Source organism: Myodes glareolus, chromosome 19, assembly GCF_982192425.1.
Source record: "Myodes glareolus chromosome 19, mMyoGla1.1, whole genome shotgun sequence".
NCBI lineage: Eukaryota > Metazoa > Chordata > Mammalia > Rodentia > Cricetidae > Myodes > Myodes glareolus.
The window spans coordinates 43,758,089-43,780,020 of NC_142044.1; the positions used below are offsets into that span (position 1 = coordinate 43,758,089).

The following is a 21,932-nucleotide window of genomic DNA, read 5'->3' on the forward strand; positions in this document are numbered from 1 at the left end:
AAAGTATAAGCAAACTGAACCCCTTCCTCTGCAAGTTTCTTTTGGTCATAGTGTTCATAAAAGCAATATAAACCCTAAGATAGATAGTATCAAAATGATACAGGTGCCAGGCAGTGAAGGCACACACCTTTTATCCCAGCCCTTAGGAGGCAAAGGCAGGTGGATCTCTGTGAGTTTGAGGCTCGCCTTGCCTACAGAGAAACTTCCAGGACAGCCAGGACTGTACAGAGAAACCCTGTCTTGAAAAAACAAACAAGCAGGCAAGCAATGATTTAAAAAAAAAACAGCTAATAAAGATCATTGCCCCAGACATTGCTGCTTGGCTCTCTCTCACACCTTATAATGAAGATAAAAACAAAAACCCTTCAGAGCCCTAATAGAGACTACAGATAATTTTGCCTGCTGCCTGCTCTCTATAGATGCCCACAGCCTGTTACTTCCCTCGATGAAACACAAAGGCTGACCGCTAAGAACAGGAGAGGCACCACTAACCCTGGCTTTGTGCTGGCTTCCACCCCTCACTTACTTCTGACCCACCATGACTGAGGTCAGCATGATCACAAACCCCATAGCTGGTGGCAATGTCACATTTTCATATAGCAAGGCCACATGCAAAGATAAGTCATAATCTGTATTCCTGACGTCCCCTCAAATTGGACCAGATAGTAAGGGAAGAATCCTATGGGATGGGGACAAAACCTCAGGCAATCGAGTTATTCAAATCATCCTTCAACCACTCTGGCTTTGGAAAGTGTCTCTAGTCACACGTCCTTCTTGATATTCAGGGATCTAAGTGTAGAATAGAATAGAATCCCTAATGTCATCTGAGAACTCCTCGCACAGTGTGTGGAGGCACCCCTGCACAGATCTGCATGAGAACTCCTCACACAGCGTGTGGAGGCACCCCTGCACAGATCTGCACACCCATGAAGCCTGAGTTCAGAACAGACAAGGAAGCAATGTCCCTTCTCCATCTTAAGTATCTTAAGATACTTAAGACCCTTGACTGCCTTCCATTTTGTGTCTCCAGAAGCTCCCATGCCACCCTCTCCTCCCAGCACTGCTAAGCTAGCCTTATAATTCCTCTATGCTTAGACTTACTGCTCCCTCTGGAACCTGGCCCATCATCAGAAGGAGCAGAGATAGATATTCGTGAAATGTGCCCACAAGTGTGCAAAGTCACCAGTGTAAGGGGTTTTTTTTCTGGCTCATGGATATCCTGGCAGTCTGGGGCCAACAAATCCCACAAAGTCACACAAAAAAAAACTAACACACGAGAGTTATTGTGGAGAAAGGCACAAACTGCAGCTGCCTCTGAATGGGAAGAGACAGCAGAGGGCGAGCTGTAGGTGGGTTTTTATAGGATTTCTGCAGCATGCCCAATGTGCTACTAGAGCCTTGCACTGAGCCATTGGAAAGGACCATGTGGCCAGAAGTATCGGGCAATAGGCAACATTGTCCATTCCCACTGAGTCACAGGGGTGGGGATTTACAAGTTGTAGGGAATTCTAAGTCTCCAGATGGGGAACAGGCCAGAAGCGGGGCCATCTTTCACTGACATATTACCCTACACTCAGTTTTGCCCTCTTCACACATCAGCGGAAAGCCAGGTCCCACCCTTGGCGAGCTAGCACTCTGATGATGTTCCAACAAGAGCTGTAGCCCTTTCCATTACAAATTGAAGTTGACCTCAAGCCTCACCCATGACCATCATTCTTGATTCTAGTTGTGTCTCGCCCAAGCCAGAGCTGCTGTGGGAGTATCAGCTCCTGTCAGTGGGCCATCATCAGTAGGGCAGTGACTTACTAACATCAGGCCTGGAGGGTACAGTTTCATCATCATTGGCCACAAAACAAAGTTTGTCACTCTCCGGCACTGGGTATATTAGGCTCAGAGTTTGTGTCTGTCTGTGTCTCAGATGTTCATCTGGTGACTGGATCCACACATCTAAGGACAGATGGGACCCATCCAAACTTGGCCATGGGAAGATTCCTTGGTGAGTTTTAGAACACACCATCCCCCCAACATGCATGTTCATCTTCTCAGTGGCTCTGGACAAGGAGGGTTATGACCCCATTTTATGGGTAAGTTGAGCTAGGTGAGAGAATGACTCAAGTTCCAGGCTTAGCAGCAGCAGGGGCAAACATGGAGCCAGAATGGGGTCTGTCTGCTCTTTCCTCCTCTTCTGCCCTCAACATAGGGGAAAGTGTGGTATCCCTAAGAAGGGATCACCACACTGCCTGGGGCCTGCCCCTGCTTGTAGCTCTGTCTGAAATATAATATGATCATGGGACCCTAGAGGAAAGGCAGCCTTTGTCAGTGTTCAGTCACTTTGGATAGCTACAAAACAGAAAAAGGAATTGGAGTTGGCATGGGACACAGAGCCCATCCAAATGTGTTCATGGACACCCAAAGATGGCTTTGGGGTGTTGTTGATGAACCAATGAGAACCAACAGCAGGTTTTGATTAAGATATACAGGATGACTAAGGGGTGCTGGCACATGTGGTCTTTGTTGACTATGCGATGTCAGGCCCTGTGGAGAAACTGAGGCATAGCAGAGAGTGACTTGTCTAGAGTACCTGGATGGAAGCCAAACAGGTGGGTGAGAGGTTATACTCACTCATCCTTGCCTGCCCTCTGTCTAGCCTGTGGGGTACGGAGGGTGAAGGCAAGGCTGTCCTGTGTGTGCAGGTGTGAAAGGGACCCAGGAAAGGAGACTGAGAGTGGGCTCAGTGCAGAGTCCCAGGATCATGGCACCCCAGCCTTACCTAACACTAGGGGCAGATTGAGCAGTAGAGTGGGCACTAATGGAACAGAGGGACCCAGAGTGTTAAATCCACAGGATTTCTCTTCGGTTCAGAGTCAGAGCTGTTGTTTCCCTCGCCTCTCTGCTCTGAGTGCTGTGTGACGTGGGGTTTGTCACCCTTCTCTGTCTCGGTTTTAATCTTCTGATAGAAGGAACTAGGATTGTCAGGCCACTGAACTCCAGAGGCTGTTCTCCAACTATGGCTGCTACAAGTCTGTGCAGCAGTAGAGAGGGCACAAGAGACGCTGCTCCCTCAGTTGACAAAATTACGGAGAGAAGGTGGAAAATCAGAGTGGACATGTCACTGATCAGAAAGCAGAGAAGGGGCTTCAAGGGGATGTGCATGTTGGTCAGCCAAGTAAGTGAGCAAGTAAGTGAAAAGTGGCTCACAGTTTAAACATCATTGGAAGAACAATGTGTGTTATCCTTAGAGTAGCCAGGGTTCGGAGTATAAGAGCCCCGCCACCTCCAGCTGTCACTGCACACACCCTCACTCCCTGCAGCTGTCACTGCACACACCCTCACTCCCTGCAGCTGTCACTGCACACACCCTCACTCCCTGCAGCTGGGAGCTGATCACTGCCCCTCTGCTGCCTGACATGCAATCTGAGCACACTCACTCACTTTCCCCATCTCTGAAGGCAATGTGAGCACAAGAGAACGTGAAGTTCTGCACATGAACTGGTTAGCTTGTCCATTTGCTTGTCCACTAGGGATTGCACTCAGGGCCTACCACAGAACTGCAGCCCTAGGCCCAGACTTCAAAGCCAATTGTTCTTAGTTCTAACTAACTTGGTTCTGCCTGTGAAACCTCAACTGACCTTAAACTATCAGCACCCACCCTCACTCAGTCTTTGTAGTGCTGATATTACCTCATGTGCAGTCAGAGTTGCTGTTGAAGAATAGTATTTAAGGTGTGTTGTATTTGCTTATGCTCTGGAGCATTTGTTTAATGATGTAATATTGTGTTGCTTTTGTTTACGCTGTATTTGTTTGACTCAGTGAAAGCATGGTTCTTTGCCTGTTAAAATGCCTGATGATGTAATAAAGAGCTGATACGCCAATAGCAAGGGAGGAGAAATGATAGGCAGGGCTGGCAGGGAGAGAGAATAAGTAAGAGGAAAGATCTGGGAGGAACAAGAAGGAGCAAGAAAGAACAAGGGGAGGAGGACGCCGCGGAACAGCCTCCCAGCCAGCCACAGAGTAAGAGTGGAAGATTTGCAGAAGTAAGAAAAGGAAAAAGCCTAGAGGCAAAAGGTAGTCGGGATATTTTAATTTAAGAAAAGCTGGTTAGAAATAGCCAAGCTAAGCCAGGCATTTATAAGAAAGAATAGGACTCCATTTGTGATTCTTCTGGGAGTTGGGTGGTGGGTCCTCCAAAACTCCAAAAGAGAAAGAAGAGTAAAACAAGCAATAGCAATCTGATGCTTATTTAAGGCTCCTGGGCACTAGTAAGTCTAGGGGAAATGCCCACCCTGTGCACTGCCCATGTGAATGTGGATTCTCACACATTATTTACCCAACAATGAGCCTCAGATTCTGAAAAAGTCAAATGTTGATCCTCTGTGATCCGGTCATTTTGCTTCTAGACTTGTCTTACAGCAAATGACCCACTGCAGAAGGCTTTTCAAGAGAATGTTCATTTACTGCTATTCACCTGATGGCTAGAAAATTAATAAGGTTGAACATTTAGGGAGAGGGCAGAGGACTGGATGGGTGAGAGCAGGAACAGGGCAGTGTCTGACAAGGCTCCAGCCTTGGTGGGATGCAGCACCTGCAGAACAAGGAGGGTATGGGCTCTGGAAGAACACTGTGGCACCTGTGAATTTAACCCCTGTCACAGGGCACAGATCCTGATGTGGGTGAGAAGCCCCTCACAGTCACACAGGAAGGAGAGAAGACACTGCTGTGTGTTTAAGGGAATAGGGACTCACATCTAAAGGTGGGGTGCCAGTGAAAACATCTTGCGGTAAAGTGTCTAGTCTAGCCCTACTGTGATAGCTTGGGAGTGTCAACAAACCTTTATGGTCTTCCCCACTTTAAAATGGGTCTCACAGCAGTCCTCATCTCATGCTAATCTCCTAATGAGGTGTGTGCCAGGAGCCCTGTGTGTCACAGACATACAGTACATACTTGCTATTATCACCAATTTGTAAGTTCCCAGCAAGTAGTTTGTAGACCATCTATTCCCCTCACTCTTGTGTGTAAATCATATATATGTGTGTGTGTATGTGTGTGTGTTTGATTATATACATATACAAATATAATACATATATATATATTTATACACAAATATATAAAAATAATACAGATACTATGTTTTTCTTCATGGCTGTCCCTAGCTGGTGACATTCTCCATGACACTAACAGGACAGAAGTTCTCTGACTTGGGAATGATGAAGGCTGAGGATAGACCAGCTGGCTGACATATGTGAACATCAGTGCAGGGCCCACTGGAGAAGCCCTTTGGCTTTCAGTCCTTTGGTCCTTCACCTCCACTTTGGCAGAATCACTGGAACTCTGGCCCCTCTCATCCTTCTTTACTGCAGCCCTCCCCATTGCACCTTACAGATTTTGTGTTTCTGTCCTCCCTCCTGCCCAGACACGTGAATACCTGTCAGAAATCCTGTGACTGTGTCTGAGAACCCAGAAGACCTCATGGCATCTGAAGGTAGGCAATTTACTCTTCACTGGATGCTTCCAGCTCACCACAGTCCCCTGAGAGTACAATGTTGTACCTTTTTCTTGTACCTTTTTCAGATCCTTTTGGTCTTAGTGGTCCACCTATGTGTGATCGTTGTGTCTATAAGTGTACTGTCTTTACTGAGCAGTATAAACAAGACACCCATGTACTTGAACCCTTGGTCTCCAGTTGGTGCTGCTATTTGGAGAGGTTATGGAAGTCTTAGGACATGGAGCCTTGCTGGAGAAAGTCCATCCCCCTGTGCGGGTTCTTATTTATAAAGGTTTATAGCACAGCTGACTGCGGTGTGCATGCTTTAATCCCTGCACTTGAGAAGGTGAGGCAGGTAGGTCTCTGTGAGTTTGAGACCAGACTGATTTACACAGTGAGTTTCAGGCAGACCAATGGTATATACAGCCATAAAATGGAGTCCATAGTCTTCCTCCCTTCCAGTACATTCTATGCCTCTAAGGTGAAGTTGAGAAGTGGTCTCTCTCAGGTTCCAGCATCTGGTTCTGTCCCTTTGCTGTCACTCCGGACATCTACACCTGTGGAGCTGGAAACCAAATGAATCTTCAGTAACGTGCTCCTGTCATGGAGTTTTATCTCAGCACAAAAAATGACCAATAGAAAAGATGGCTCAGTAGAGTTAGCTCATACTGTGATGAGCCTGACAGTGTCTTTTCTCCCTCCATCCCTCCCTGTCTTTCTCTGTCTCTCCCCTCTCTGTCTTTCTCCTCTCTCTCTCTTTCTCTCCCCTTTCCCCTTATCTCCTCTCTCTCTCTCTCTCTCTCTCTCTCTCTCTCTCTCTCTCTCTCCCTCCCTCCCCTCTCTTCTCTACTCCTTCTCTCTTTTTTTCTCTCCATTATCCCCCTCCCTCTCCTCTCCTTTCCTCTTATATCCCCTGTCCACCCTCTCTCTTTTTCCTCTCCTCTCTCTCTTTTTCTCCTCCTTCTCTTTTTCTCTTCTCTCTTTTTCTTTCCTCTCTCTCCTATTTCTCTCTGCTTCTCTCTCCTCTCGCTCCCCACTCCCTCACTCTGCATTTTCTCCTCTCTCTCCCCCTCTATATTACTCTGTGTGTGAGGGACTGGGAGAGAGAGAGTGTGTGTGTGTGTGTGCGTGTGTGTATGTGTGTCAGTGTTGGTGTCTGTATGTGTCTTTTTATCTGGTCTCTGTATGTAGTTTACATAGTAAATTTTTGCTGTGTTTCTATAAATATATATGTATGTAAATAGATACAAATATAAATACACACACATATACACACATATGCATATATAAATAAATGGCATTTTCATTGGTGAGAATAAGAGCACTAGGAAGCGCAATGTCACCACATGGTTGTTACTGTCAAGGAGATTGGGCAAACTGAGGGGAGCCTCCTGCTCTGCAGTGGAACAATGAAATGGTGCAATTTGGGCAAAAAACTCAGTCAGTTAAGCTTAAACTTATGAAGAATAAAGCCCAGCGCTTTCTTGTTTCTAGATAGCAATTGCTTCAATATATTCAACTACTGTTGGTGTGGTTGAATGTGACAAAGGCCCATCCCATGCTGGCAGCCAAACCTGAAAGTACTGTCTATCTATGAGATCCTGGATTTGGAGACACAGAATATGAAAGAGAAAAGTGGTCATAAATTCCTTCTCATGGTGTCAAAGACATAGATCCTCCCATGTTCCATATGCACTGATGCTAATCCTATCTTGAAAATTCTACTATTGATATGATGAGCTAATGGAGAACCCACTAAAGACTTGAAGGTCATATTTGAAGGCACTGGTACCACAGCATTTACAAGAGGCTCATGGTGAATGGAAGGGAAGAAGGAGGTTCAAAAAAGGCCTGTAGTTTCTCTCAGAAGGAAGCCAAAGTCTGTGAAGAACATATGTCAAGTTGGTCCTGCATAACTTTCTATTATGCAGAGGGAGCAGGGTCACTATATCTGCTCAAGTGTCTCCTCAGAATGTGTAGAGCAGGGTCAGGGTAATAAATGGATGGAAAGAGAGGTGGACACAGAGACACATGTATACATATGATAGATAATGAAGTGATTGATAGATGATAGAGTAGACCTCTGATTTCTCATTGTCATAAGGACAACAGTACCACCTTATATGTATGGCATCATATGGTCTTCATTAATTTACTTTCTTAAAATTTCTGTCTCTAAACACAGTTGCTAAGTCTAAGACCTTTTACATATGGATTTGAGGGACATCATTGAACCTCTAACCCTGGAGACCCCATTAGGACCCTTAGACCAAATGTTTGGGATCACTGCATCTCGCCACCTCCTGCTACTTGCCATATAATCTCTTCCACACTGTCTTCTGAGCTCATTCTTTCTCTTGATGAATAGTGGCAAGACGCATCATGGAAGAACTCACTGATTACCTCACAGACGCTCTCTGCAGAGAGGATCTGAAGCGCCTGATAACTGAAGATGAAGCCTGGAAGGTGTTTGTGGAGGCAGCAGAGTTGTCAAGGTAGCCTGCATGGTGCACCAAGCACGCTCACCAGACCATGGGATTGAGACTTTTTCCCTGGTTGGGCAAACCCACCTTAGGCAGTCCCAGGGGTTAGGGTTATGGACATTCCTTCTCAATCATTCAAGAGAAGTGTTTCCATCATGTTATTCTATGGTGGGAATCACCTCTGGTTGGCTGCAGATGTTGCCCAGGAAGCCAGGACCATTCCTGCCACCTAATATTTGCACCACCTTGGCAAATAAGTTACTACTTCCCCGTTTTCACGACAATGAAACTGTAGCATAAAAAAATAAGATCATGTGTGTGGAGTTCTTAGCATGTGAGCAGTACACAGTGGGTAACCCTGAAAGTTAGCTTTGAAAGCCAAGTGTGAAAGTAGGGAGGCATCAAATCCAGGGGTCTCCTGTAGGACTGAGGACCCAAGAACTTACTTTGAGACAAGTCAGAAAAGTGTAGACATGATCAACCCATGTCTCTGACTCAGTCAATATCCTTCCACGTGAGGAGAGGTAACAACATCAGGATCCTTTTGTGGTTTGAGGGGGCAGCAAGCCCACAGTGCAGCTTCACAGAGCGGGGTGACAGCCTGGGAGGAGCTACAGGGCAGGGAAAGAAAACCAAGTGCCACCATCCTTCCTAAAGCCAAGATAAACCAGGACCAGGGTCATAGCCAGGGCTCAGGAGTATGAGTGGCCCTAGAACAGAGGTGCAGGTAGAATCTAGCACAGCAGGGCTAGAAGGACAGAGGGGAAATGAAGGCACAGAGAAGAGGCGTAGCAGAGGACATGTAAGAGAAAGAAGGGCCATGTGTCTCCCCACTTCTCTGACTGCATGGTCTATGGGTGTGCAGGGCTCTCCTTGGGTGTGCCCTTCACACTCTATCTTTGCTGCCAAGTTCTCAGGTGGCATTTGGGACTCTCTTTCCCTCTGCAAAACTCCCAGAATATCAGGAAGGCTATGTGGCTATAGAAAGAGGGCAAAGTTGGTTCGGTTTGAGCATGGTGTGCATAACTCCAGAGCCTGAGGCTACCCCATGTCCCCACCCTAGAGGAAACTACTTCCCCTGTAGCCTTGTCCAAATTCGGGGGATTTCCAGACGACTGATTATTATGGATTGTCTTCAGGATCCTAACATCTTTGGGGACCTTGCTTTGTTAAAATGTGACACTGTCACCAGCTGTGGTGTCTGGTAGCTTGGTGGCCTCTGTCTTCAGCACCCTGGTACTAGACCTGCCAGGTGGTGAGTCTGGAGTGAGTGAGGGCTGGGAGTTGGCATGGAGCCTATGTTAGTGGCATCTCTTAGGCTCTCAGCTACTGCTTTTTGAGCTCCAGTCATAGAGGGAAAGGGCTGTGGGCATCTGTAGAACAGGCTGCAGTCCAAATGATCTGGGAGGCCTCTTAGGGTCTGAGGGTTTTTTGTTTGCTTTGTTTTGTTTTGTTTTTTTATTAATTTATAAAAATTTCCACCTCCGCCCCTCCTCCCAATACCCTCCCACTCCCCCCACTCCCTCTCCTCCTCCCTCTCCAGTCCTAAGAGCAGTCAGGGTTTCCTACCCTGTGGGAAGTTCAAGTTCCTCCCCTCTCCATCCAGGTCTAGGAAGGTGAGAATCCAAACAGACTAGGATCCCAAAAAGCCAGTACATGCAGACGAAACAAGTCCCAGTGCCATTATCAATGGCTTCTCAGCCCCCATGTCAGCCACATTCAGAGAATCCGGTTTGATCACATGCTCATTCAGTCCCAGTCCAGCTGGCCTTGGTGAACTTTCATGAACCCTCATTAGATCAGTCCCCTTGTATCAGTGGGTGAATGCACCCTTCGCAGTACTGACCTTCTTGTTCATGTTCTCCCTCCTTCTGCTCCTCATTTGGACCTTGGGGGCTCAGTCCAGTGCTCCATTGTGGGTCTCTGTCTCTATCTCCATCCATTGTCGGATGAAGGTTCTCTCTGATCCTGACTTCCTTGCTCACGTGCTTCCTCCTTCTGCTTCTCATTTGGACCTAGGGAGTTAAGTTCAGTGTTTCAATGTGGGTCTCTGTCTCTATCTCCATCCATCGCCAGATGAAGGTTCTATGATGATATGCAAAATTCTCAGAGATAGGTAAATGTCAAAGTTTGAAGAAAGGGTCCCAGGGAGCCTTACTTCCTTTTTACACCAGCTATTGATGAAGGACTATGTCAAACCAACCATGGGATTGGGAATCATCTAGAATGACCCTTAGAACTCACATGTAGGATTTTTATCACAGTTACAGTAAACCTCTGTGTTCCATGGTCAACTGTAACTGTGATAAAAATCCTATATGTGAGAGGTTTAAATTGAGCAATGAAAACATCCAGAAGTCACATCAGAGACACCTTCAACCCAGAAGCTACTTGTCCTCAGGAAACAGTTTTGTCTTGCATCTAGTGTGTGAAAAGTCACATGATCACTGTGCACCAGGAAATCACATGACCACTGCACACCAGGAAGCCTATCATAGGATAGAATCTTCATCCTGAAGCAGGGTCCTACACACAGGAGAACATTGCTCAGGACTGTTGCCCTAGGGGCCAGAGACAGAGCCATTTTGTACACAAAGAGCTGGGGACTTACAGACACATGTCAGGAGGACAGGACCACAGATCCCTTACATGAACATCAATAAAAGATCAATTCTAGTGACACAGGCTTCATCAGAATCTTCCTAAGGCCAATGCCTTTGGGTTCCAGTGCCTCTGGGAATCAGATATGGCTCCAAAGTTCCCACTACATCCCACATCTTTCAGTTTGAGCATTTTTATAGTAAATTCTTGGGAACAGATGTGTCTCAGATCCTGCGTTTCCCAACTTTGAAACTTTTGCAGACATTTAGTAAAGTTTCTTACAGAGGAGACCTGAATTGACCCTAATGTTTTACAGGAGATGGAGGAGTTTTATGCAGAGCTTCTAAAGCATTTGTGCCATCACTGTTTGTTGCTCTATGAGGGACAGATTGGTGCTTTTGACTACTCAGGTTAGGGAGCCTTAGAGATCAAGGAATCCACTTGCAGAACTCCCCAGGCCACCACAGGCATTCCTGCAGGCTGAGTACTGCATGAGCTGCAGATGACTTCCCAGCATCTGAGAGCAGATGCTCCTCAGAAACGGGAATCCCTCATAATACACTGAATTGAAGAGTATTTCTCTGAGTTAAAGAGAAATACTTCCCTGTGCTCATCTACACGGTCCCCACACGTAGTGGAGACACAGACCTTGAGTGGAGACGTTTTAAAAAGAGTCTCTCCCTACAGTGCCATGGTTCAACTTTACACTGACCTGTATCAGTATAGACTAAAGACCATGGGTACATAGAATGTACCCAAGATTCATGGCAGATAGCACAATTGTGGACTCTGTAAACTCATTTCCTATTGGGCTTGTAGTCTGAGAGTACATTTTGAACAAGGGTTTAGGTTTTTTAAACAAAGCCTGTTTCCCTCATACTCTTTTCCTCTTCTGTCACAGCGAGGAGGAAGCTGTCCTGCATGATGCGCTGAAGGAGCATTTAGCTCAGAATCCCACAGATGGAAATGATGAATCTCAAGAAGAACTGAAGAAGAGGTTTTTGAAAGAATTTCCTCAGTTGAAAATAAAACTTGATGAAAACATCCAGAAACTTCGCTCCCTGGCTGACCATCTTGATAAAGTTCACAGTGACTGCACCATCTCCAATGTGGTGTCTGGCTCCACCAGCACTGTCTCTGGAATTCTGGGCATCCTAGGTCTAGTTCTGACACCCATTACAGGAGGAACCAGCCTGATGCTGTCAGCAGCATCCTTAGGGGTGTTAGCAGGTATGGCTAGCCTCACCACCACCATTGTGGAAGAGTCTAACAGACTGTCAGATGAATCTGAAGCCAGTCGTCTGGTTGGAGCCAGCATGGATATACTGCATGAGATTATGAAAATCATGCCTAAGATCAGAGTCAAACTTTATAATGTGGGTGTGGATTTAATCAGTGCCTGTAAAACCCTCAAGGAACAAATCAGGGCCGTCAAGATTGCTAGTGCAGATCATCGCCCACTGGTAGAGGCCACAAAGAATTCAACGAAGGTGGGGAAAGTCTTAAGAGCGAGTATTAAAGGAATAAGCGTTACCAGTCTCTTCCTTGCATTGGATGTGTATCACCTCGTGACAGATTCAATAGATTTGTACAATGGGGCAACGACAGAGTCGGCTGCAGAGCTGAGGAAACTGGCTCTCATGCTGGAGAGAAAGTTGCAGGAATTTGAGCAGATTCACAAGGCTCTGCAGTAAGACCTACCTCAGTGAGACCTCCTCCAAGAAGCTAAAACTGCAGGAAAGATGGCATCAATTGGGGGTGGGGTGGGAAGGGTGGAGGTATCTTTTACAAGGGAAAGCACTAGAAATAAAGTCTTTGGAACTGAGCATTGAAGAGTTTGTATTTCTGTGACTGGGCACAGCGAGATCAATGCAGACAGCCAGTGACTCAATAGAAGACAGAAATTGGAGTCTAAATAAGGGACCCCAGTCTTTCCAACCTAAAGAGTAGGCAGTGGGACTTAAACATGGTAGGTGTGAGTAGGGAGGGTTACACAAGAACAAGTAATGAGAAGGCAGGAAACCTGGAGAGTGGATAATGGGAGAAAGTCAGAGTTAGAATTCTATATATGGAGAAGCCACAATGGTGGCCAATATCCTCTCCCCCGAGGGAAGTATCCTTATGACCTCTGGATTATTCCTCTCAGCAGCATAGGATCAGCTCACCCATGTGTCCTCCAGGCAGTGACCTTTCAACAGTAATAGCGTTGATGATGATAACGGTGATGAAGATGATGTTAATATGGCGGTGGTGATAACAAAGTTGTTCAATTTCTTGACAAGGAGCCAGGCCTCCAAGGGGACATGGTCACCTGAGAGACCAATGACATCAAAGTGAATGTCTGTGTGCTGTGATGTTTCAATGGTGGGTTTGGACATAGAGAATCAAGGTAGATTTGCATGGGGATTCAAGCAACTTATGGTTTGGGGATGAAGTTTGCAGTTTGTGACAAGAGACCCAGTTGGTGACCCTCAGTTTCTTCTCACTCTGGGGGGAGGTGTCCAGGACAAGATGGTATCTCAGATCAATGGGCTCTTGTACTCTTATATTTATAGATTTGTGCTCAGTAAATATTAACCTCCTGGTCGAGAAAATCTGAGTATAAAGCAGTCAATTACATCAGAAGAAGATGGCACGGAACAAAGAAAAGAGCAGGGTCAAGATAATATGCTGTTATCATTGGTGGAGAACTATGCTCAATGCCAAGCAGAGGGAAGATGAAAGCCTGGTGGGATGATACAGGCCTCAGAGGGAGGAGTTCTGTATGGTAAACAAGATACTGGTGACATTCATTAGTGACAGCTCTGGCCTCAGCTAACATCAAGGACGCTAGGTGTGTCTCTAACTCAGACAGCCCTGCAGTCCCCTTGAAAGCCCACATGCCACTGCAATGACAGGCCATGTAGGGGCAGCAGCTTAGAGTTTCTCATGGCCACTCTTGATGCTTAGACTCACATGGCTGTAGTCAGGCCAAGCTGGATCTAACACATTGAGCCTGTCTAATGTTGGCCCACTGCTTCCTCTAGGCATTGGTCTCCTGACTTCCATTTGCCTCTGGGCAACAATCTCATGGATCTCAAGTGTCATGATTCAACTCAGAGACACAAGAATAAGAAACAAATTTTTAGAACCTTTCACAGTCTGAGGATTTCTCTTCTACTGATGATCTGGACTGGTTCAGAATGACTGTCAGCACAGCATGCAGTTTCCTTCCCTGTGATTTGCAGCTCTTCGAGATATTGTCTCTCATGGTCCCTCAGACGTCCAGCTTAGCCACGCCTCTTCTCTAGGATGGTTAGATATGATGAAGTGACCATGGTGGCCTGGTCCTTGGTGCTGACCCCTCCACCCTCCAGTTGGTAAAGCTAATAGTAACTTGAAGCAAAATTAGAAGAGCAGCCATTGGATTGGGATCACATTCCCATTGGTTGACATTTCCTTTGACCAAAGCCATTGGCAGATTCATCAACTCTCAAGTGGCAGATATTTGCATGATGTTCTTGAGATATCACCACTTATGCTGAGCAGTTCCCTAGCAGATTCCCAGAACTCTGTGTGGCATGGACTCTGCTTGTGTCCTTGGAGTTAGAGAAGGAGGGATGGGGGTGTCTTGACCCCTGTTGTAAGAATCTGTAACCCCATCCTGACTGTTAGATTTTTGTGAATGTTCCAGCCCATTCCTCTCTATGATCCAGGGATCTGCACCATGATTGGCCTGTGACTCAGGGGACATTTACATGGTCCTGTATCTCGCTATGTTTTTCTATTCCAGGCTAGAGTCATGCTGATGAAAGAGGAGGAATCAAGAGTAAGAAAAAGATCTTTTTATTGGCCACAAATAACATTTTACCTGAAAGCATGTTCACATGAGTCTCATAGGCTCCATCTTGGCTCGACTCTGGGCTCAGGCTCTGAGATGTGGAATGAAAGCTTGTTCCTCAAACTAGTCTCCCCTCTGCAAAATCACAGCATAGTCACATAGAACATGTGATACTTACACAGTGATTTGAAAATGTGAGATAAGATTGATATCTTAAGGAAAGATTATAAAACTCCAAATGGTGAATAAAATGTGTTGCAAGCTGTAGTGTATGTGTCCTGAGTAGCCACCTGTTCTCCTACCTCAAGCTGTGAGGACATGGCCATCCAGCCCCAGCGACATTTGCCTATGATGAAACAGGCCCCAAGAGACCTGGCACCTGGTGTCCAGGTCCTCTCAGTCCCTTTCTCTGTAACAAAGCAGAGATGTCCCACAGCCTTCCAGCTGAAGGTTTCTGATAGAGCAGAGGACTTTGGTCCGTGCATCAAAGATGCCATGAGTGTAAGACATGAGGTAGAGGACCCTGCCATAGAGGATGCTGGGATATTCTAGGACAAAGCAATGCAGGAGGCTCTATGTAAATTACACATTCCAAGCGCTGTGCTCACCAACTTCAGCAGACACTGTCAGCACCATCCACTCCAGAGCCCAGGACCACGTGAGGCCTGAGCAGTGACTGGGGTCCTTAGGGAGAGGATGGGCTGATCAGAACCCAGGAGCTGTAGAGAGTGATCTCTGGAAAATCCCTTGGCCTGAAGAGGCAGATTTTCTATCTTAAAGACCATGAAGTACATAAAACAACATGGGTGTGCATAGAAGAACCTAGGAAGACATTCTGAGGTTGGTCCTCTGAGAGGGTGAACAAGAATGTGGGTGGATGTGGGGCTCAGGACCTGAGTCTGGGGTCTCAGGTGGATCTGAGCTGCTCATGGAGGCGGCTTTCCCTTTCCCTTTGAATTCTGACCTTTGTCAGGTTTTCACAGACACAACCAGGGATGGCACCCACCCTCCTGGGTCCTGGGTCCTGCTCAAATCCAGCCAGAAGACTCCTCAGTAAGTTGGACATAGTTTTTAGTTCCCCCACTTGCTCATCTTCAGCACAGCCCTAGAAGAGGGTGTGGACCCATTTTATGTCTACACTCTGTGACAAGAGACCGGAATGTCAAGCTGTGGTTGGTGAGGTGGATCTTCTGAAGGATGAGAGAGACTCACTCTCACTGGGATCACCAAGCTGCTCAACCTAGATGACAGGATTCTTCTGACATGACCGGGGATCCTAGAGGGGAGGAGTCTGGTGTGGGTGCCCACTCCACTGGGAAATGGAGGAAACAAAGAGATGGAGGAGGGCAGGGGCCTAAGCCTGTCCTTGGGGCCCGGTCAGTAAAGCTGGCTCTGGGGTGCTGCTATTAAAGTAGAGTGGAGACAAAGGCTGCCTTCTCAGATACGAGGAGCCAAGGGGTTGGGGTGTCCCACAACCTGGCACTGAGGCCCTATTCTATGTCAGGCTTTGTGTGGAATCTGAGGCTGCAGAAGACAGGGGATTGTCAAGGAGAGGAGGCAGAGCAGTGGGTGGCAGGCTTGTGCCCTCTAGGCCTCACCTGGTGTCTGTTCAGCGTGTGGTGGATGGGAATTATGGCAGCTCTGTCTCGTGTATCTAGGTGAAGAAGACAGACACGGACATACACCCACTTTCTGGGGCCAAACCAACCAGCTCCAGGAAGCAATGCATCTCAGCCTCTTTCCCACAGGTATCCATGGTTACTAACTATCTGGCTATTTATTTCCCTTTGTTATGTCTCTGGGCAGCAGAGCCTTTCCCGGTGCTTGTAGTCTCTGCTTTGTCTGTCATTTCCCTTATGGTTCGACAGTCAGTTCTTTCCCACTTGGATGATTCAAGGTGCTCTGGTCCCCACAGTGTCTCCATGGACACCCTCTGTGGTCTCCCTGCTGTAGAAGTGGGGTCTCTGGGGTCTCGCTGGTCCCCAGAGAAAGAGGCTGCACAGCTAGCCCTAGTTACCATCTTTAGGCTGCTACAAGTTTGTGCCAAGTCCCCTGTTGGTGTGAAAGACCTGGGTGTGGGGGACTTTTGTAGTAGAGAGACACACACACTAGGAAATAGGACACCCATGGCTCTAAGGACTGGGCAAGCCAGCAGAAAGGATGTGGTGTGTAATGATCTCAAAAGGGAGGGAAAGGGATAAATTTTATGGGGTGGGTGGAGCCCACTGGAGGCCAGGAATCCTTGGAAAGTTCCTCTATTGGGAGGGGTTGATGAGGGAGCTGCTGCAGCAGGGAAAAGGGTTTGTGTGATGTGTGGGAGCCCTTGAACCTGACACGGGAAGAATCATGTAGTCCTGACACCTGTGTTCCCTCCTAAAACAGAGGCAAGGATTCCCACTGCCACTGGAAGGCTGTGCAGACAGCCTCAGTTCTGCCTCATCTGGAGATCTCAGCACAGCAGGGGAAGAAGGCTCCGTGCTTGGGCTTCCGGCTCACCAGGAACAGGACAGGGCAGACATCACCAGATATCCCTCAAAGAACGTACAGAGGGTACGCATATCCAAGAAGTCCAGAAGGGCTAGGTCCGAGGCAGGTTCAGAGATGACAAAGAGAGAATTTCTGCACCCCCATGCTGAGGACCCAGAGTGTCCTACATCTAGGGAAGTGTTCTAGCACTGAGCCACATCCCCAGCACCATAGGATCATGGAAGAATGAGACCCACAGTGCAGACGTTGTTAGCAATAGTTGCTGTCATCCAGGACTCAGTGTTGTCATGCCTTCCCACATTCCCAGGTATGATCCCTGACTTGCTCACCTTAACCATATCTCCAGAAGAGCATGTGGACCTTTTTTATGAGTGGTCATCATGTTTCTGAAGTCCAGCAGTCTGTAGGGCAGGAAGAAAAAGAAAGGGAAGCCAGCCCTGCTGATACACCTCTATCTGCAGCAAGAGTCCCAGAAATCCTTTTGCAGGCTTTCCTTGTTTTTTGACCTGAGTCACAGATTCACTGTCAGTTTGAACATAACCCATGATCAGAGTCCTGGATGTCTAGTGCCCAAGAGAAGAGGAAGGCATAAGGGAGGGGCAGAGGAGTGGATTCTGCACTGGTGGGAGCACACGTGTGACCTCAGGAGCCACTGCACCGCTGAGATGAGGTCAATGAGCAAAAATCAACTGCTGAAGAGAGGAACCTCTGGAAGCCATGATTACCTCTGACAGGCTGCACAGGGACACCTTACAGGGGCCTTGATTTACTCACTCCTCCCTGTCACACTAGCAACATGTGTCTGATCAGCCAAAGGTCGCAGGGACAGTACTGCCATTATCCGGTAAATCAGTCATGTGTTCTCAATGGTGGAGAAGGCTCATCTCGGCATCATGGTATTAGTGAAGGTTATGGGAAAAGCCACTGCAGGAGCTGGGCTGTGGTGAGCCTTGTTGGAGGAATATCTCCAGTGTCTGCTGAGAAAAGTGAGGACAGATCCGTCTACAGGGGTCTCCATAAAGCCTATCTCTGCAGAGAGACAGCCAGAGAGGGGACGTCTTGAAAATGTCAGTCAGTCCTAGAGGCCAATCTGTTCTGAGACTATGACTACACCAAAGTCTGTGACAGGTAATACCATTCTTGGGAATATACCCAAAAGATGCCCAATCATACTACAAAAGCATTTGTTCAACTATGTTCATAGCAGCATTATTGGTAATAGCCAGAACCTGGAAACAACCTAGATGCCCCTCAATGGAAGAATGGATAAAGTGTGGCATATCTACACATTAAGTACCACTCAGAGGTTAAAAAAAAAAAAACAGTGACATCTTGAATTTTGCATGCAAATGAATGGAAGTAGAAAACACTATCCTGAGAGAGATAACCCATACCCAAAAATATGAATATGGTATGTACTCACTCTTTAGTGGAATCTAGCCATAAACAAAGGACATTGAGCCTACAGTTCACGATCCTAGAGAAGCTAAGTAACAAGGTGAACTCAAAGAAAAACATATAAAGATCCACCTGGAAATTGGACACAGACAAGATCGCCTGGCAAAAGTTGAGAGCATGGGAGTACATGGTAGAGGGAAGGGTAGAGGGAGAGGGAAATGGTACAAGGAGAGGGTTGTGGAGAGATTTGGGGAGTGGGATGGGTGAGAAGGAGGAAGGACGGATACGGGAGTAGGGAAGGAGATATCTTAATTGAGGGAGCGTTTTGGAGTTGGCAAGAGGCTTCACTTTAGAGGGGTTCCCAAGATTTCACGGGGATGACCCCAGCTAGGACTCTGGGCAGTGGAGAAGAGGGTGCCTGAACTGGCCTTTTTCTGTATTCAGACAGATGACTATCTTGACTATCACCATAGAACCTTCATCTGGGAATGGATGGAGACAGATACAGAGACCCACATCAGGGCACTGGACTGAGCTTCCAAGGTCCAGTTGAAGAGCAGAAGGAGGGAGAATATGACCAAAAAAGTCAGGAACACGAGGGGTTCACACATTGAGACAATGTGCCTGAACTAATGGGAGGTCACAAAATCCAGCTGGACTTGGACTGAATGAGTATGGGATCATAGTGATTCCTCTGAATGTGGTTGATAGTTGGGGCAGAATGTGGGGCCAACGGCACTGGCACAGGGATTTGTCTCTACTGCATGTACTGGCTTTTTGGGATCCTATTCTCTTTGGATGCATACCTTACTCAACCTGGGTATAGTAGGGGAGGGCCTTGAACTTTCCACAGGGCAGGGAGCCTTGCCCTCTCTTAGGACTGGATAGGATAGGGGGTAGGGTGTGTGGGGTAGTGGGAGGGAAGTGGAAGGAAGGAAGAATTGGGAATTTTGATTGGTATAATTTTTAAAGTGATAAAAATAAAATAATAAAATAAAAGTGTAAATCACTTAAAAAATCAAAGCTGGCTTTGGAGCTGGAGAATGGCTATTCTTCTGTAAATCCAAGCAAGTTGTTAAAAGAAAAAAATCAAACTTTCTATCTCATATCAGGAACAAGCTGGTATGTGACACAAAGAAGAAAGAATTGAGGAAAAATTTTACTTTTCCCCATAAATGTTTTTCTCTCTATTTTACCTTTTACTGAATATATGTTTATGAATGATGTTTAAGATCAGTTTTGCATACCACCTGCTCAAAATGATTCCAACATGATTAGCTGAAGTGGTGCCCCTTCATACATTATTCTGGTCAGAACTACAAATAAGAACTTCAGAAAAACCCTACTGACTGCTCAGACTATTTGCAGTTGGACCAGACAGGATTTTGAAACTTAACCATCATTTTAGTATTACAGGATCCCATAAAAATCACATTGCCCCCATGACAGCAGGAAGTAATTCTAGAAGACAGCATCCCCTCTCCTAACAAAGTTTGTCCTCAGGGTTAGGGACATTAATTAGGGGTTGATCATCACTGCTATAGGGTTGGGGTTGGGGTGTAAATTGTATAGGCTCAGGGATCTAATTTGGAAAAAAAAGAAAAAGAAAAAGGGATGTAAATATGATAAATTAGAAAGATAGATTACTGAATTTAAAACTAAGCAACTATTAGTTTTAAATGTTTTACATTGGTTTACTTTTGTATATTATACACAAATTTTGTATATTGATACAAATTTGAGATTAATTTTGTTAAAACATATTGTACATACATCTCTAATCTTTTTTAAGGTATTGTACATATACAACTCATTTAACAATTTCTAGTCCTTGCAAATTATTATGGCCAGGAGTCTGACTATTGAGAAGAAATTCCTTCTTGGTTGGTGTTAAGAAAAGAATTTGGCCATCTCCCTACTAGAACCCATTGATCCAAAATGACATGACATCAAATTGTCAAAATGGATAGCTGTCAACTCCAACACACTAGATCCTCTCTATGCACAGATTTGCAGAAATTCACTTTCCCATTATTCTTCAGCAAGGTAAGGCAATGATATCTTTTTCTCTGTGGAGGGAAAACTGGCACAAGCCAAGTGATGTGTTACTTTTCTACACTTGGTATGTCGCTACAGTAAGGCCAGGCTTCAGAATCTACAAGTGTAGAACACAATAACACATGAAAATCACATAAAAGAATACTAAACCAATTAACAAAAAGACTAAATGAATTTTTAAATAGGAAAATTGGTGATAACGAAGAAAAAGAAGATTACATAAATCAAACCTATAATGTAAACCAATGGCATAAATGTAAATATTTAACAGCAAACCTTAATCCATGGAAGAGATACCACATACTGGAACTGAACTCACTCTTGCAAGGTCCAGTATACTGGAAATTCCTAGTCTGTCAGAGCAAGTTTTAAGTTCAACTTCTGTGTAGGCAGCCAACAGCTACTACAAGATTCAAGGGCAGAAGCCCAATGCAGGCAGTGCCTAACATGGACTAGTTGCTAGGAATCTTCATAATGCCTCCTTGTGATGTCACCACAGCAACCGACCAATCATGACTTGTCAGACCTGACAGAGGTTTTGATCAGGTTCTGTAGCACAACCACTGCCTTGAATATTATTCTCATTTCTGGGACCACATCCCAGACCAGAATCAACTCTAGGGAAGAAGGCTGATTTGCGCACAGGCTTTCAAGAGACACTGAAGCCACGGGGGTGTGAGAAACGTGTTCCCTATAGTGCTGGGTGTTAGTTGGCTGGTGACCCTGCTTTAGAAGTTCTCTATCCCCAAGTGGAAAGCTCCTCTAGCTGGCTCCACAACCATGTTACAGATATTCCCAAACTAGAAACCCAGTGCTCAACACATTGACATACATTTTAAAAATTTCCTGTTACTTTGAATTAAAAATGCCTCATACAAATGGGGCATTTGGACACATGGACACACAGGAGAGTTGGTGGTACATTTTGGTGAACTTTATTTTGTGCAGCCTTGGTGTCAGAGTTCATTCCTGGGACTGCCCTTGAGATGAGCAATCCTATTCTTTATTTGCTACTTCTGCCTCCTGCTTAAGTTTGAGGCAGTGACTCAGTCTCTTGTTTTGTCTTCAAGCTTCCAACTAGCTGCCAGGTCTATGTCGCACCACCATGGGCTCCTTTCCTCCAAAAATGAGTCAGATATGTGCTTTCTCTCTTCAGATAACCTGTTTATGAACTTTTTTTTAGCCTTTGGGTTTTTTATTATTATTATTTATTAAAAGGAAAAACTATCATTTTTTTTTCATTTTACATACCTATCCCAGTTCCAACTCCCTTCCTTGACCTACCTCCCCATCCAACCCTCTATCCACTCCTCAGAGAGAGTAAAGCACATTGCTTTGGGAAATTTCCAAGGCCCTCCCTGCTATATCTACGCTGAGCAAGGTATCCATCCAAAGAAACAGGTTCCCAGAAAGTCAATACAAGCAGTAGTGATAAATGTTGGTGCCACTGCCAGTGGCCACACAGTCTGTCACATCCATGCAACTGTAGCTCACATTTAGAGGGATTAATTTGGTCCTATGCTAGTTCCTTCCCTGCCTGGCTGGAGTTGGTGAGCCTCCATTAGCTCAGGTAGACTGTTTCAGTGGGTGTACCCTGAAACAC

The 21,932-nt window shown here is 46.0% G+C and overlaps 1 protein-coding gene across 1 annotated transcript; it reads left to right on the plus strand.

Moving 5' to 3' along the window:
- Positions 1 to 3,906: 3,906 nt before the first annotated feature.
- LOC125407504 (apolipoprotein L3-like) lies at positions 3,907 to 12,357 on the plus strand. Its single transcript, XM_085678419.2, has 4 exons — positions 3,907 to 4,065; positions 5,411 to 5,479; positions 7,851 to 7,977; positions 11,468 to 12,357. The coding sequence occupies exons 2-4, from the start codon at positions 5,467 to 5,469 to the stop codon at positions 12,258 to 12,260; spliced, it is 933 nt and encodes a 310-aa protein (XP_085534545.1). The 5' UTR covers positions 3,907 to 4,065; positions 5,411 to 5,466; the 3' UTR covers positions 12,261 to 12,357.
- The last annotated feature ends 9,575 nt before the right edge of the window (positions 12,358 to 21,932 follow it).

Excerpts from the sequence above, each read along its gene's own strand:
- LOC125407504 (XM_085678419.2), top strand. Across the intron at positions 7,978-11,467 it reads GAGGCAGCAGAGTTGTCAAG|CGAGGAGGAAGCTGTCCTGC; the intron begins GTAGCCTGCATG and ends CTTCTGTCACAG.